Here is a 15,250-nt window from a genome sequence, read left to right as displayed (position 1 = left end):
AGCTGGTTCCAAGCCTTCGCTGCATACAGCAGGAAGCTTCTCCCTCCCCATCTGAGTTGTTTATATCTGGGGACCTGGATCAGGTTAGGTTACTGGACCTCGAGGGCCTGTTGGGCTGGTACCTTACCAGATGGGTTTTTCGGAACTGAGAGCCTACACCTTGTAGGGCTTTGTATGCCAGACACAAGGATTTAAATTGTATTCTGTTTTTCATAGGTAGCCAGTGCAGAGCTCTTAATTTGTGGGCTATTGGTTCATGTTTGGGTATGTTCAGCACTAACCATGCTGCTGCATTTTGTAAGCGTTGGAGTTTCGTAAGATATTGGATCTGAATCCCCGCATAGAGCGCATTACCGTAGTCTAACCTTGATAAAGCCAACATTGTTACTACTGTTTTGCATGAGGTCAGAGGGATGAACGGTAGTAGTTTCCTGATCATCTTCAGGATGAACCAGATCGAGGATGATAGCTTATAAGTTTGTGCTTCATAGGACAATTTGTCATCAATGAGTATGCCTAAATTTTTTACCTTGTGTACTGGTGAAGGGCATTGCCCCAGATTGTCTGGCCACCACTCCTGGGACCAGGACTGTAAGCCAGAACCTGCCAGCATCACTTCGCTTTTGTCTCCGTTCAGCTTGAGGCAGTTAGACTGCATCCAGCAAGTGATCTGTTCCATACAGTGTTTGAACCTGGTCGCAGTTTCTAAAGTATTGTTGGAGATCGAGACCACCATTTGAGTGTCATCTGCATATGAAACTGGGAGAAAGCCACAATTCCTGATAATAGCCGCCAAGGGCGCCACGTAAAGGTTGAAAAGGGTGGGGCTTAGTGACGACCCCTGGGGCACCCCACAAGGGGACCTAAAGGCTTTAGATTTTGCTTCTCCCAGTTCCACCATAAAGGACCTGTTGGATAGAAAGGATGCTAGCAAGGCCTGAGCTGACGTATGCACTCCAGCCTCCTTGAGCCGGATGAGAAGAGTGTCGTGGTTTACCATGTCAAAGGCCGCCGATACAAAATCAAGGCGGCCTTCCCCCCGGCATCCAGAATGCTCCTAAGCTCCTAGTTTGCCATCAACAGAGCCGTCTCTGTTCCGTGTCCTTCCCGGAAGCCGAATTGCGAGTAATCTAGCACATTTGCTTTTGCATGCATTTGCATGTGTCTTGAAGGGGTAGCCGAATGAAAGAAGCAAAAATGTGAGCCAGACAGCACAGATCAAATAAAGAAAAGGGACAGAATGGACTCAGTGGTACTTGATAATGACTTTGACAAATGCTGCAAGCAAAGCAGGTTAGGAAAACCTGAAACCAGGGTAGCACTGTGTCCTGGACACCAAGACCACCCAGACTAGATGTCAATGTGTGGTGATCTACGGGGTCAAAGTCCAATAAAAAGAGTGCCCGCATCTGAGGTCTACCTGATTTGTTCTACCTCCTTCCTGCTCCCTGAGCGAACACTGGCCTGGGAGGGCGTCAGAACCATGCTGGTTTCCACACATTCCTGTAACCGATTCTAAAATCTTCTCCAAACGTTTGACTAGACGTGGCAACTGGAGGATGGGTCTTTCATTAGCCAGTGCTGTTGGCTCCAAAGTATTCTTTTAGGATGGGAAGGACAGCCAGATTTTAATTCATCAGGTACTGTCCAAGTCTGTGGAAAAGCATTCATAATTACATATGTGCCCAGGATTTTTGTATGAACGGCATTCTAAGAAAACAAATCATCAAACAGAGTAGAATTCTCTCTCACCTTCTTGTGTAAAATTTGGGTACCAGTGATTGGTTTGCATATTTTAGGCCTTTCGGGTGACAAATGTACCAGGCTACATTGTTTCTTAAATATTCCGCCTGGGGGCAACAAAATCCAACCTAAACCCAGCGCCTTTTAGAGGGAGTCAGCAGCAGCCTCTCTGAGGGATCCAACTCAGAGAGCGATGACGTGTAGGATGGTGTGAGCCTCTGTGATGATGTCCTGAGGCTTAAGCACTACCTTGTGTCACTGAAACAGCCTCCATCAGGGCTGAGGGCCTCGTCTTGTACTAGGACACAGTCTTGCGACCAGGTGCTATCCAATGGAAAGGTCCTCCATGGGCATGTACTAGGGGGATCTACCATCATGACTAGGCAGTGAAGGTCCTTGGAAGGCAGAAGCGGTCAGATCCCTGAAAGAGACACGTGATGCCAAGACGCGTACTACAGAAGGTCCAAAATCTCTCTTTCCTCTGTGCCAAAGTCAGTGACGTCCTGAAATATGAGATCCAACTTTAAGACCGAGAAAAGCTCTATCTTCATTGATTGCGACAGGATCCCTCAGAGAAAGAACTCTAACCACTGAGAGGAAAGTTTCCTCACATAAGACATGCAATCCCTACTTGGATCAGTTGAGAAGAAGAGAACACAGCTGCATAAACAGTGCTTTCAGCCAGTCTTATTAACGCACCTGGCGGAAGGCAGGTTTTTTTTAGACAATCATAACTGTGATCACCAATGCGAATTATAATCAAAAAAAGGTGGAGCGCCGGGGAAGCGATTCCATGCATCCTGGTGACCAGCAGCAGAAACAGCCAGGATGGTTGGCGACACAGGCAGAGAGCAAGGTGTGTATAAAGGATATCCATAGACTGGGTCCCCTTCCAAAAACAATTTACTGGCAGCATAGTTTAGAGAAGGTTTTTAAAGCTGTGTGTGCATTGCAGGATTCCTAACCAATGGGACCCGAAGCAGACCAAAACAGCAAAGTACCTCACTTATGCGATTTCAACTGATGAACTTGCAAAATTGTACACACACTCTCACAGCTAATCAGCCAACTTGCAGTAATAGGTTTTAACCAACTATTTACCTCACTCGCACAAACTAATACAAGAAATCCAAGGCCACCAGAATTTGGCAAGAATTACAAACTTGATGTACTTACCTTTACGCCTCGCAATGAACTCAAATTTTGCTGGTACAAGCGTGTCCAGGCTGATGTTCAGAACATCCAGCCCTGCCTCCTTCAGCCTGGGCAGCTGCCGGGCAAGGTTTATTCCATTCGTAGTTACGGCAATAGTCTTGAGGCCCTCAAGCTTCCGTAGTTGTGCTATGAAAATAAGTAGAAAATTGAGCCATTAAAGAAAGAAAGGAAGCAAAACACCGACATACACAGAACAGGTCACATCAGTCCGTGGGATGGAATCAGGGGCTGATTCTCCATTAGGGCTGTACGCCACTAGAATTATTTCATATTCTTGTACACATATTAAGTAGATTGATTTATTTAGAGACCAATCATTTCTCTTAACAAATCGATGCATTAAAGTCTGGGCTTCTGTCCCAGGCTGCCTTCCCTGCCTCGCTCTGAAGCAGGAGACAGAAGGCAGGCAGTAAATCAACTTTCTGATCTGTGACGCATGACGCAGGGCTTACTGTTCTAAAGCCCTTCATAATGAATCATTGCCTTTGTAGTCTATGGCAGTATTCTCTATAGTACAAATAATCAACAAGGTCCACCTTACGTAGAGCTTGTGTATAACCAGGTGTTAATGGAATACACAATATGTGTTAAAATACCCCTCACACACCAAAAGGGCATTTGGTGTCATGCTTCATCATTGGGGTCTTCCCGCCCCGCTGCGGGACGGGGCAGTGCTGCGACAAGCGACTACGCTGGAGCACCTTTTATTTTGAGGGTGCTATGTGAGTGAGTGGGAGTGAGTGTCAGTAGGGTCAGGGGTGATACTAAATAAGTGATGTTAAAAAATACCTGGCCTAGTGGTAGAAAAAACTATTTAATAAACACTGGCTGGTATTGTTAAAAAAAAGTGAAGCGGAGAGATAAAGTGGGTTAATGGACTTACTCTCCTGTGCGGGTCAACATGTTTCGGGGCCACAAGCCCCTTCGTCAGGACCGGGGACTGATCCCCCTGTCACTCACTAATGTTTTGCCACAAAAAATAAGGGTGTATGTACTAAGCAATGATCAATGTGTATAGATATAAATTATAAATATACGAGTTCCTGGCTATATCAGTAATGCTGATGTAATAAGCCTGAAAAGATAAGAGCACAGAATTACAATTGCGCGGATCCCAGAGCGCAGGACTAAAGGTCACCTGTAAGGAAAAAAAGGAAACGAAAGAACACACATATATGGAGTATGGTACATAGTGTCCAAGACTGTGCTTGAAAGTACCCTGTGGGTGAAGTGCTAAAGGACAAAACAGTAAAACCACAACACATATCATAGGAACTACACACAAAATCAAGCGATAATTCTAGCTGGGTTACATACTCAGGGTGGTTTGAGTCAGTGCCCCATGAGCCAACTTTGGAACGAAGGGTACATTGAGGATACAAACTGTAAAAGGGGAGAAAAAAAAGGAACAAAAGAAAGGAATGTTTTCTAGATCTATCTACACTAGATAGGTAGTGGAGCTAAAGTCCGCTATTCCATTCGGCTGTGCCGTACTCAATTAACCCCCAGCACAGCGGTGCTTCCTCCTTCGTCCGTGGCTTCCGTGATACTGTGAAGCTCGGGAGGGGCGCCATTTATGTGGAGGGGTTAAATGGGTAATTAGGAGTTAATTGAATTATGGCTCTGACTCGTGACAGGTGAGCTCGAGAGATCGAGTTTAAACCCTCATTCTGCGGCGGCCATTACTGACAGTCTAGATCGTTATCGTGGTACCTCTAAACTGACTAGAGTCGTCTTTATTTGACCGACACAGAAAAGACTGGATGTACCGCTAATAAATTATGTTTATACATTTATTCTCAGTTCGGTATGGAACCGCGATATCGTCTACGGTGGGCTGGGTTTCCCTATCCTGTGCGCATGTGCGATGAAAGTATTCTAATCATAGTGCACACATGCGCGCATAGGATTTTAACGCGCCTGTGCATGTGGCATATCCGTCATACCAAACTTAAAGCCCCACCACTTAAGGAATACATTCTAAAGCCTCATCTGTTTGTCTCAGGGATCAGTCTCTGCCATTACGATAATTAAAACATTAGGCTCGTTCTAGATTAGTGCACCCAAAATCCAATATTTACCAACAATGTCAACAAAGTCTGGACGGATGAGGGGCTCTCCACCAGTCAGTCGGATTTTGTCCACCCCTTCTTTCACGAAAAGTCCAGCGAGGGTAATGATCTCCTGGGTAGTTAGGAGCGCACTTTTGGGGGTGAGCTGAACTCCTTCCTCTGGCATACAGTATTGACCTAAAGTAAGATGAATGCATACATTAAACATCTCCTCAGACAATTATTTTAAGAGCAGTGTAACATCAAAAGGGTACTCGGATACCCAACAGTTAAACAGAACACATATGCAGATACTTTCTCTAGCAGGGTGTTATATCCCCGGGTTAGACCCATGTAGTGAAGCTGCTCTTTTCTTACCTTATCCTCGGTTTCACAATAACGTTTCTGAAGTGAACTTTGGCACATATTTGCATGCACAACTATGTTGGAATAGTTTCTCTGAAATTACTTTGTTTACACATCTAGCTTTGCACAACATTATCACTTTGCCTCGAACATCATGTACAAGGCCTCTTTACGCATTAGCTGCAAAAGTTCTATCTTCATCCGCGGGGCGACAGAGCTATCTACATATCCATAACATCGCTAATCTGCATGTATATCGCAAGGCTGCTTTCTGTTATAAATAATGAGCATCCCAATAGATTACAGAGGAGGCACGTCAGCGGGCACAGAGGGCCCCTTGCATGCTGAGACTTCACCACGCAGCAGTCTGACATTTCGGTGAGGGGGTGTTCAGTTCTTGATTAAGATGGACTCCTACAGTCTCTCCAGCCAGGTAACAGAGTTGGTTTGCCCCTTGGGGGAATTCTTGGCTTCAGACCTACACACACTCCAGATACATTTAGAGTAGGGCTTTGCCTAGTAGGAGTACGCCCGATTACTGCATTGTTTCTATGCCTGCATATATGAACAAGTTAATTACCTTCGGAAACTATATATCTATAAGAAACATTAGTTAGTTATAGATTCCTTACCTTTGAATTACCCCCAGAGCTCGCTGCCGGCTGAAGCACCTCTGTCAGGAGGTTAGTCCTGATCGCCACAGTAGGGAGCTCGAGGTTGAGGGCCTCAGCCACCCTACGCAACACCTCTGAGTATGACGCTCCCTCCTCCGTAGCCACGGTAGGAGTAGACAACATGCCAAGGTCAGGGAAGGTGTCTAGACCACTGGCATCCCCTAGTTCCTCTCTCCATTCCTGCTCTGAGTCGAGCTGATCTGTCACAGGGTCACCTGACCCCTCCAAGTCCTCCTCCTCCTCCTCTGGGTGCCAATCTGGCTGAAACGGGACCCCAGGAGTGAACAGGGACAGAAAAACCCCTCTCAGCGCTGGATCCGGCGACGCCGTCCGGCTCCGGATCCACATCAGGATGGAGGCCGGGGTTGACGCCGGCCGGGGGCACGACTGGCGTCAGTAGCGGAATCAGTGCCAGAGGCACAGGTGGAGGTGTAGTAAGGTTTACCGGCGCCGATCCTGATCCAGGCCTGGATCCAAGGGGGGCCTGCAGCGCCGTGGCTGGAGCCGTCGGCGGAGAAGACCTAAAACCCCCCAACCGAGTCCGCAGGGCCCGAAGGCACGCCAGCGGAGTGGGGCTGCCCAAAGATGGCATGCATCGCCTCGTAAAATGTACAAAGCTGGGCAGGAGTTGCTACGGGTCCCAGGAAGGGAGGGAACCACAGAGTCGACTCTTTGGGCTCCGCGTGCAGAGCTGCAGGAGGGGCATCGTCTGCATCCCTCATCGCGTCAGCCGACCGACGGGGAGAAGTCAAAGAGCGACAACGCTTTTTCTACTTCTTTTTATGCTTCGACTTACCCGACACAGAGTGCGAAGACTTGGATAAATGGTGATGGCTCGGCGACTGGTCCCTCGACCTCCCTCCCGACCGGGACCTCGAACGGTGCCGAGACGACTGTGGGCTCTCAAGAAGCTTTCGGGACCACTCACGCAAAGCCTTCGGAGCCATGGACCGGCAGTCGGAGCCGAACTTGGGGTCGTGGTCATGGTCGCGCCCCAGGCAAAAGAGGCACACACGATGCGGATCAGTAACAAACATCAGTCGGGTACAGGAACTGCAGGCCTTGAAGCCGGGCATCCCTATGTGCACCAGGAGTCGTAGACTTGAAAAAGACGTTGACAAAAGTCGCTCTGTCCGGATCTTCACTGTCTGGCACGGAAAGAGAAAGGACTGATGTCAGCACGTGAGGGCGTCGTTTAAGTAGCAACCGCAACGTCATCCCGGCGACACGACGTCAACGACGAACGCAGAGCCGACCGACTCCACCTTCCGACGTGCAGAGGTACTGCTGACGAAAAAAACTTTCCGGATCCAGTCTGACGACTGGGGTTAATTCTAAGGTAAGGAATTTATAACGAACGTGTTTCTTTCACATACACTGTTTTAGCACCATGGTAGCACTGTATTTACTATTTATGCTCTTGGTGCTAAATAATCCCTTTCATCCGCTAGTGTTTATTGCAGCAGATGTTTTCTATGCAAGAATAACGTTGGTTCAATAAATATATTGAAACCGTCCCACTGTGTATTCTGTATAGTTTTCTGAACACTAGAAAGCACGAGTGACTGAGCGAAAGGTTCTGATCTGTTTCCACGATCCCCGAGCAGTCAGGGTTCTCATGTTCAATGGTTGCCATAAACTATTTGCTCCCTGGTAAGGGTAGGGGGGCTTATGGTGGCAAAATGAGCTAGCTGGTCTCCAGGCCAATATATACACGGGGAGCTCGGAATCAGTTTAGGTACCTCACCCAAAGTTTTTGTCCAACAAATGTGCAGGTCCTACGGATTGGGAGGAACTACACGACAATAGTACAGGTTTGGTTCAGAATCCAATACTTTGAAGGCTGATATAAGACTATCAAACCGCCAACTAGTCAAGGCGCAAGTTCCATGGACATAACAGTGGACCTGTAACTTCTGAAACTGTCCTTCCCAACTGAAAGGAATGGTTGTTTTGTTATATTGATTTGTATAGCGCACAAATCACCCGAGAGAGTATCCCGGCGCTTATAGTATAATCGACAATTAAAATGAACACACCAATAGTGTCCAAATCAGTTATCTAGAACCACCACATACTGATAAACTATAAATCATTCCATTAAATTCTATACAAGCAGACAGGATGGCATTATCAGCTTTGCAGGAGAGGTGATGGTACAAGGCACTGTAGTGAAAGAGGGTAGGGTGCAAGAAAAAGGACAGGGTGGAAGTGGGACTGCAGGACGCAAAGGGTGGGTGGGAAAACACAGTGCAATGGAGATGAGCGCAGGCTGTAAGGGAGAAGAGAACACGGTGCAATGGAGAGGAGCGCAGTATGTAAGGGGGAGAGAATATGATCCAATGATGAGGAGCGCAGTATGTAAGGGGAGAGAACACGGTGCAATGGAGAGGAGTGCAGGCTGTAAGAGGAGAGAGAACAGTGTGCAATGGAGAGGAGCGCTGGCTGAAAGGGAGGAGAGAACACGGTGCAATGGAGAGGAGCACAGTATGTAAGGGGGAGAGAACAAGGTGCAATGGAGAGGAGCGCAGGCTGTAAGAGGAGAGAGAACACAGTGCAATGGAGAGGAGCGCAGTATGTAAGGGGGAGAGAACACAGTGCAATGGAGAGGAGCGCAGTATGTAAGGGGAGAGAACACGGTGCAATGGAGAGGAGTGCAGGCTGTAAGAGGAGAGAGAACAGTGTGCAATGGAGAGGAGCGCTGGCTGAAAGGGAGGAGAGAACACGGTGCAATGGAGAGGAGCGCAGTATGTAAGGGGGAGAGAAGACGGTCCAATGATGAGGAGCACAGTATGTAAGGGGGAGAGAACAAGGTGCAATGGAGAGGAGCGCAGGCTGTAAGAGGAGAGAGAACAGTGCAATGGAGAGGAGCGCAGTATGTAAGGGGGAGAGAACACAGTGCAATGGAGAGGAGCGCAGTATGTAAGGGGGAGAGAACACGGTGCAATGGAGAAGATACAGGCTGTAAGAAGGAGAGAACACAATGCAATAGAGAGGAGAGCAGGCTATAAGGGAGGAGAGAACACAGTGCAATGGAGAGGAGCGCAGTATGTAAGGGGGAGAGAATACAGTGCATTAGAGAGGAGCGCAGTATGTAAGGGGGAGAGAACACGGTTGTTGGATAGGGCCTTTTTAGCAGGGTTATCCCTAAACCTTTTGCTTTTTCCTCCTATTTTTCCTGACCTGTTTGTGTTGGTTTTAGGACTCTGGGCACTGCTAATCAGTAATGAAGTGCATATACTCTCTGTGTAAATTGTGTTATGGATTGGTGTTTCCATGATTGGATATTTGATTTACCTGTTAGCCCCTAGTAAAGTGCACTGCGTGTGCCAGGGCCGGTGAATCAAATGCTACCCCGGGCCAGTGAATCAAATGCTACCTGGGGGCCTGCAGCACTGGTTGTGCCACCCCCGTTAGTAGCATTGCAGAGTCTGCACGCAGTTTGTAACTGCCATGTCGACTAGGCCAGTGCACACACTGGCTGGTTTCTAACCTTCCCTTTTCTTACATGTCAGACATCCCTGAGGTAGGCCCAAGATTCCTCTGTGGGCAGGGTGCAATGTATGTGAAAGGTAGGCCCTGGTGTGTGTGGCATGTCCTAATAGTGAATTACAGTCAATTTCGTTTTTCACTATTGCAAGGCTACCAGTTCCCCGTAGGATAGAATGGGAGGTTTCTTTATAACCTCTTTTAAACATAACTGGCCCAGGGAATTCGGTAAGAAAACACAATTTAGTATGCCTGAACTCAGAATCTAAAGATGCACCTTTTAGTGAAGGTGATTTTTACATTCTGCATTTGAAAATACCACTTTTAGAAAGTGGATATTTTCTTGCTCAGTCATCCCGTGTGCCTCTGCTGGAATGTGGATTGCCTGTCTGGGTTTTGAATGACAGAAGGCTGGGGGGGCCGGAGGGGCTCCAGATAGTCTAGGTAGGTCAGGAAAGGGCTGAATAAACCTGGGCTGCAATGGGGGAATGGGGAGGAGATTTCCTTGCATCTCAAAGAGCCTGGTCTGCCTCTGACAATGCAGTCTCCACATCCTGCCAGGAAATCACACCAGAGAAGGCAGAGCTGGTTCTGGCCGGGCACAGACACCCTCTGCCTGAAAGATCAAAGGATTTTTGGATACAAATACTGGGGCCCGGACCCCTGACCTTTGGAACTCATCTGGAACAAGAAGACTGCCAAGAAGAAGAGCCGGAGAAGCTGCGAAAAGGAACGACTGCTTTGCTGGGTGCTTTGCTGGGCTGACCTGCAGTGGCTACTTCTGTGTTGGGCAGTGAAAGGCCTGGACTGGACTTTCTGCAACTTAATTTGTGAGTCTCTCCAAGGGCTTGAGGTAGAGCTTGCCCCTGTTTTACGAAGTCTCAGGAACAGCAAAGAACTCAAGCTCTTCTGCCCGCAGCACTGGGGACTGCGTGTTTTGTGCTGCAAACAGAGAAAAAGCAACTCGACGACATCTACGACGCCGCTGCCGACTCTGTGTCCTGAAGGCACTGCAGAGGGCAACGCCGCACCGCAACCTTGGTCTCAAATACGACGCCACCACTGCGCCGCTGTTTGCACCGCGACCTGTGGGCCTCGCTTCACGCCGAAGCTTTGGCACCAGAGAGCACCACAGCAATGCTGCACCGCAACCTTGGTCTCACCGACGATGACTGTTGACGCCATCACCGAGCCGCTGCTCACACCGCGACCTGTGGGCACCGCACTCCGCACCGCATTGCTTCATGAGGACGCCTTGGCCTCCCTGACGCCGCCGCTCCACACCGAAATAGACGCTGCTGCTTGCACCGTGGTTCGAGGGCACCGCTCGTAAGTCACAAGATGCACCGCCATCATCATGCACCGCAGCCTTGGCCTACCGAAGACGGTGCTGTCGACTCCAGTTCGTCAGCCAACGACAGCGCTTCGGCAACGACGACACCGCTGCTTGCACCGTAACCTGCTAGCACCGTGGCGCGCACCGCCTTCATCTCGCACCGTGACCTGGGGGCACCGCTCCGTTGCACTTTGCAACCGACCCCTGCCGACGCCAGCGCTCCTGATTCCATCAGAGAGGAGTACAACCTGCAACGCGAGTAACTTCAAGGGGCTGCATTTCTCACAGGCACTGTTTGCAGGTCTTCTCAACACCATAGCTGGCCCGCGACCAACCAGAACTGTTGGATTTGTTGTTCACGACGCTGTGATAGTAACAAGATGCACCGCCATCATCATGCACCGCAGCCTTGGCCTACCGAAGACGGTGCTGTCGACTCCAGTTCGTCAGCCGACGACAGCCCTTCAGCAACGGCGACACCGCTGCTTGCACCGTGACCTGCTAGCACCGTGGCGCGCACCGCCTTCATCTCGCACAGCGACCCCGGTCGCAAAGCGACCTGGGGGCACCGCACCGTTGCACTTTGCAACCGACGCCTGCCGACGCCAACGCTCCTGATTCCATCAGAGAGGAGCACGACCTGCAACGCGAGTAACTTTAAGGGCCTGCATTTCTCACAGGCACTGTTTGCAGGTCTTCTCAACACCATAGCTGGCCCGCGACCAGCCAGAACTGTTGGATTTGTTGTTCACGACGCTGTGATAGCCCCGGACGGAGCTATCGACATCAAGGAACTATTTTTAAAGCATATCTTGATAAGTGAAGATTTTGAAATATAGTTTTGCGGATTTTTATCGTATTTGGTCTTGTCTTCAGTATATAAAAATTGGATATTTGTCTAAACTGGTGTGGTGTCCTTTTGTAGTGCGTACACTGTTTTACTTTTGGTTATGTGCAAATGCTTTAAACACTGCCTCTAAGATAAGCCTGGCTGCTCGTGCCAAGCTACCAAGGGGGTGAGCAGAGGTTATTTTAGAAGTGTAACTCCCTTATCCTGAATAGAGTGGTGGTTTCTGCCTCGCTTTGGCGCAAGTCTCAGCTCGCTAGAAATCCCATTTCTAACAAAGGTCTAATGGGGAGGAGTGCAGGATGTAAGAGGAGAGAGAACCCTGTGCAATGGAGAGTAGTGCAGGCTGTACGGGGGAAGAGAATACGGTGCAATGGAGAGGGGCGCAGCCTGTAAGGGGGAAAGAGAATGCGGTGCAATGGAGATGAGCAATGGCTGTAAGGGGGTGAGAACACGGTGCAATGGAGAGGAGCGCAGGCTGTAAGGGGGAAGAGAACACGGTGAAATGGAGAGGAGCGCAGGCTATATGGGGTAGTGAACACGGTGCAATGGAGAGGAGCGCAGGCTATAAGGGGTAGTGAACACGGTGCAATGGAGAGGAGCGCAAGCTGTAAGGGGGAAGAGAACACGGTGCAATGGAGAGGAGCGCAGGCTGTAAGGGGGAAGAGAACACGGTGAAATGGAGAGGAGCGCAGGCTATATGGGGTAGTGAACACGGTGCAATGGAGAGGAGCGCAGGCTATAAGGGGTAGTGAACACGGTGCAATGGAGAGAAGGGCATGCTGTAAGGGAGGAGAACACTGTGCAATGGAGAGGAGCGCAGGATGTAAGGAGGAGAGAACACTGTGCAATGGAGGGAAGCGCAGGCTGTAAGGAGGAGAGAACACTGTGCAATGGAGAGGAGCGCAGGCTATAAGGGGGAAGAGAACACGGTGCAATGGAGAGGAGCGCAGGCTATAAGGGGGAAGAGAACACGGTGCAATGGAGAGGAGCGCAGGCTATAAGGGGGAAGAGAACACGGTGCAATGGAGAGGAGCGCAGGCTGTAAGGGGGAAGAGAACACGGTGCAATGGAGAGGAGCGCAGGCTATAAGGGGGAAGAGAACACGGTGCAATGGAGAGGAGCGCAGGCTATAAGGGGGGAGAGAACACGGTGCAATGGAGAGGAGCGCAGGCTATAAGGGGGAAGAGAACACGGTGCAATGGAGAGGAGCGCAGGCTATAAGGGGGAAGAGAACACGGTGCAATGGAGAGGAGCGCAGGCTGTAAGGGGGAAGAGAACACGGTGCAATGGAGAGGAGCGCAGGCTATAAGGGGGAAGAGAACACGGTGCAATGGAGAGGAGCGCAGGCTGTAAGGGGGAAGAGAACACGGTGCAATGGAGAGGAGCGCAGGCTATAAGGGGGAAGAGAACACGGTGCAATGGAGAGGAGCGCAGGCTATAAGGGGGAAGAGAACACGGTGCAATGGAGAGGAGCGCAGGCTGTAAGGGGGAAGAGAACACGGTGCAATAAGAGGAGCGCAGGCTATAAGGGGGAAGAGAACACGGTGCAATGGAGAGGAGCGCAGGCTGTAAGGGGGAAGAGAACACGGTGCAATAAGAGGAGCGCAGGCTATAAGGGGGAAGAGAACACGGTGCAATGGAGAGGAGCGCAGGCTGTAAGGGGGAAGAGAACACGGTGCAATAAGAGGAGCGCAGGCTGTAAGGGGGAAGAGAACACGGTGCAATGGAGAGGAGCGCAGGCTGTAAGGGGGAAGAGAACACGGTGCAATGGAGAGGAGTAAAGTATGTAAGGGGGAGAGAACACAGTGCAATGGAGAGGAGCGCAGGCTGTAAGGGGGAAGAGAACACGGTGCAATGGAGAGGAGCGCAGGCTGTAAGGGGGAAGAGAACACGGTGCAATAAGAGGAGCGCAGGCTATAAGGGGGAAGAGAACACGGTGCAATGGAGAGGAGCGCAGGCTGTAAGGGGGAAGAGAACACGGTGCAATAAGAGGAGCGTAGGCTGTAAGGGGGAAGAGAACACGGTGCAATGGAGAGGAGCGCAGGCTGTAAGGGGGAAGAGAACACGGTGCAATAAGAGGAGCGCAGGCTATAAGGGGGAAGAGAACACGGTGCAATGGAGAGGAGCGCAGGCTGTAAGGGGGAAGAGAACACGGTGCAATAAGAGGAGCGCAGGCTATAAGGGGGAAGAGAACACGGTGCAATGGAGAGGAGCGCAGGCTGTAAGGGGGAAGAGAACACGGTGCAATGGAGAGGAGCGTAGGCTGTAAGGGGGAAGAGAACACGGTGCAATGGAGAGGAGCGCAGGCTGTAAGGGGGAAGAGAACACGGTGCAATAAGAGGAGCGCAGGCTATAAGGGGGAAGAGAACACGGTGCAATGGAGAGGAGCGCAGGCTGTAAGGGGGAAGAGAACACGGTGCAATGGAGAGGAGCGCAGGCTGTAAGGGGGAAGAGAACACGGTGCAATGGAGAGGAGTAAAGTATGTAAGGGGGAGAGAACACAGTGCAATGGAGAGGAGCGCAGGCTGTAAGGGGGAAGAGAACACGGGGCAATGGAGAGGAGCGCAGGCTGCAAAGGGGAAGAGAACACGGTGCAATGGAGAGGAGCGCAGGCTGTAAGGGGGAAGAGAACACGGTGCAATGGAGAGGAGCGCAGGCTGTAAGGGGGAAGAGAACACGGTGCAATGGAGAGGAGCGTAGGCTGTAAGGAGGAGAGAACACGTTGTAATGGAGAGGAGTAAAGTATGTAAGGGGGAGAGAACACAGTGCAATGGAGAGGAGCGCATTATGTAAGGGGGAGAGAACACGGTGCAATAAGAGGAGCGCAGGCTGTAAGGGGGAAGAGAACACGGTGCAATGGAGAGGAGCGCATTATGTAAGGGGGAGAGAACACGGTGCAATAAGAGGAGCGCAGGCTGTAAGGGGGAAGAGAACACGGTGCAATGGAGAGGAGCGCAGGCTATAAGGGGGAAGAGAACACGGTGCAATGGAGAGGAGCGTAGGCTGTAAGGAGGAGAGAACACGTTGTAATGGAGAGGAGTAAAGTATGTAAGGGGGAGAGAACACAGTGCAATGGAGAGGAGCGCATTATGTAAGGGGGAGAGAACACGGTGCAATAAGAGGAGCGCAGGCTGTAAGGGGGAGAGAACACAGTGCAATGGAGAGGAGCGCATTATGTAAGGGGGAGAGAACACGGTGCAATAAGAGGAGCGCAGGCTGTAAGGGGGAAGAGAACACGGTGCAATGGAGAGGAGCGCAGGCTGTAAGGGGGAGAGAACACGGTGCAATAAGAGGAGCGCAGGCTGTAAGGGGGAAGAGAACACGGTGCAATGGAGAGGAGCGCAGGCTGTAAGGGGGAAGAGAACACGGTGCAATGGAGAGGAGCGCAGGCTATAAGGGGGAAGAGAACACGGTGCAATGGAGAGGAGCGCAGGCTGCAAAGGGGAAGCGAACACGGTGCAATGGAGAGGAGCGCAGGCTATAAGGGGGAAGAGAACACGGTGCAATGGAGAGGAGCGCAGGCTGT

At 50.4% G+C, this 15,250-nt stretch overlaps 1 protein-coding gene across 3 annotated transcripts in view; it reads right to left on the bottom strand.

The window, feature by feature from the left end:
• Positions 1-15,250, bottom strand: part of MOCS1 (molybdenum cofactor synthesis 1) — a 261,645-nt gene that overhangs the window by 188,284 nt on the left and 58,111 nt on the right. For all 3 annotated transcript variants that reach the window (XM_078647327.1, XM_078647326.1, XM_078647325.1), the window contains exons 3-4: positions 5,040-5,207; positions 2,920-3,084 (exon numbers count right to left, since the gene is read on the bottom strand). In XM_078647327.1, coding sequence (XP_078503453.1) covers positions 2,920-3,084; positions 5,040-5,207 — 333 coding nt within the window. The remainder of the gene's footprint in view (positions 1-2,919; positions 3,085-5,039; positions 5,208-15,250) is intronic.

The sequence above is a fragment of the Lissotriton helveticus genome, chromosome 6 (genome assembly GCF_964261635.1).
Source record: "Lissotriton helveticus chromosome 6, aLisHel1.1, whole genome shotgun sequence".
Taxonomy (NCBI): domain Eukaryota; kingdom Metazoa; phylum Chordata; class Amphibia; order Caudata; family Salamandridae; genus Lissotriton; species Lissotriton helveticus.
Note: the sequence above shows the minus strand (reverse complement) of the source record. Positions and strands in the feature narration are given on the sequence as shown.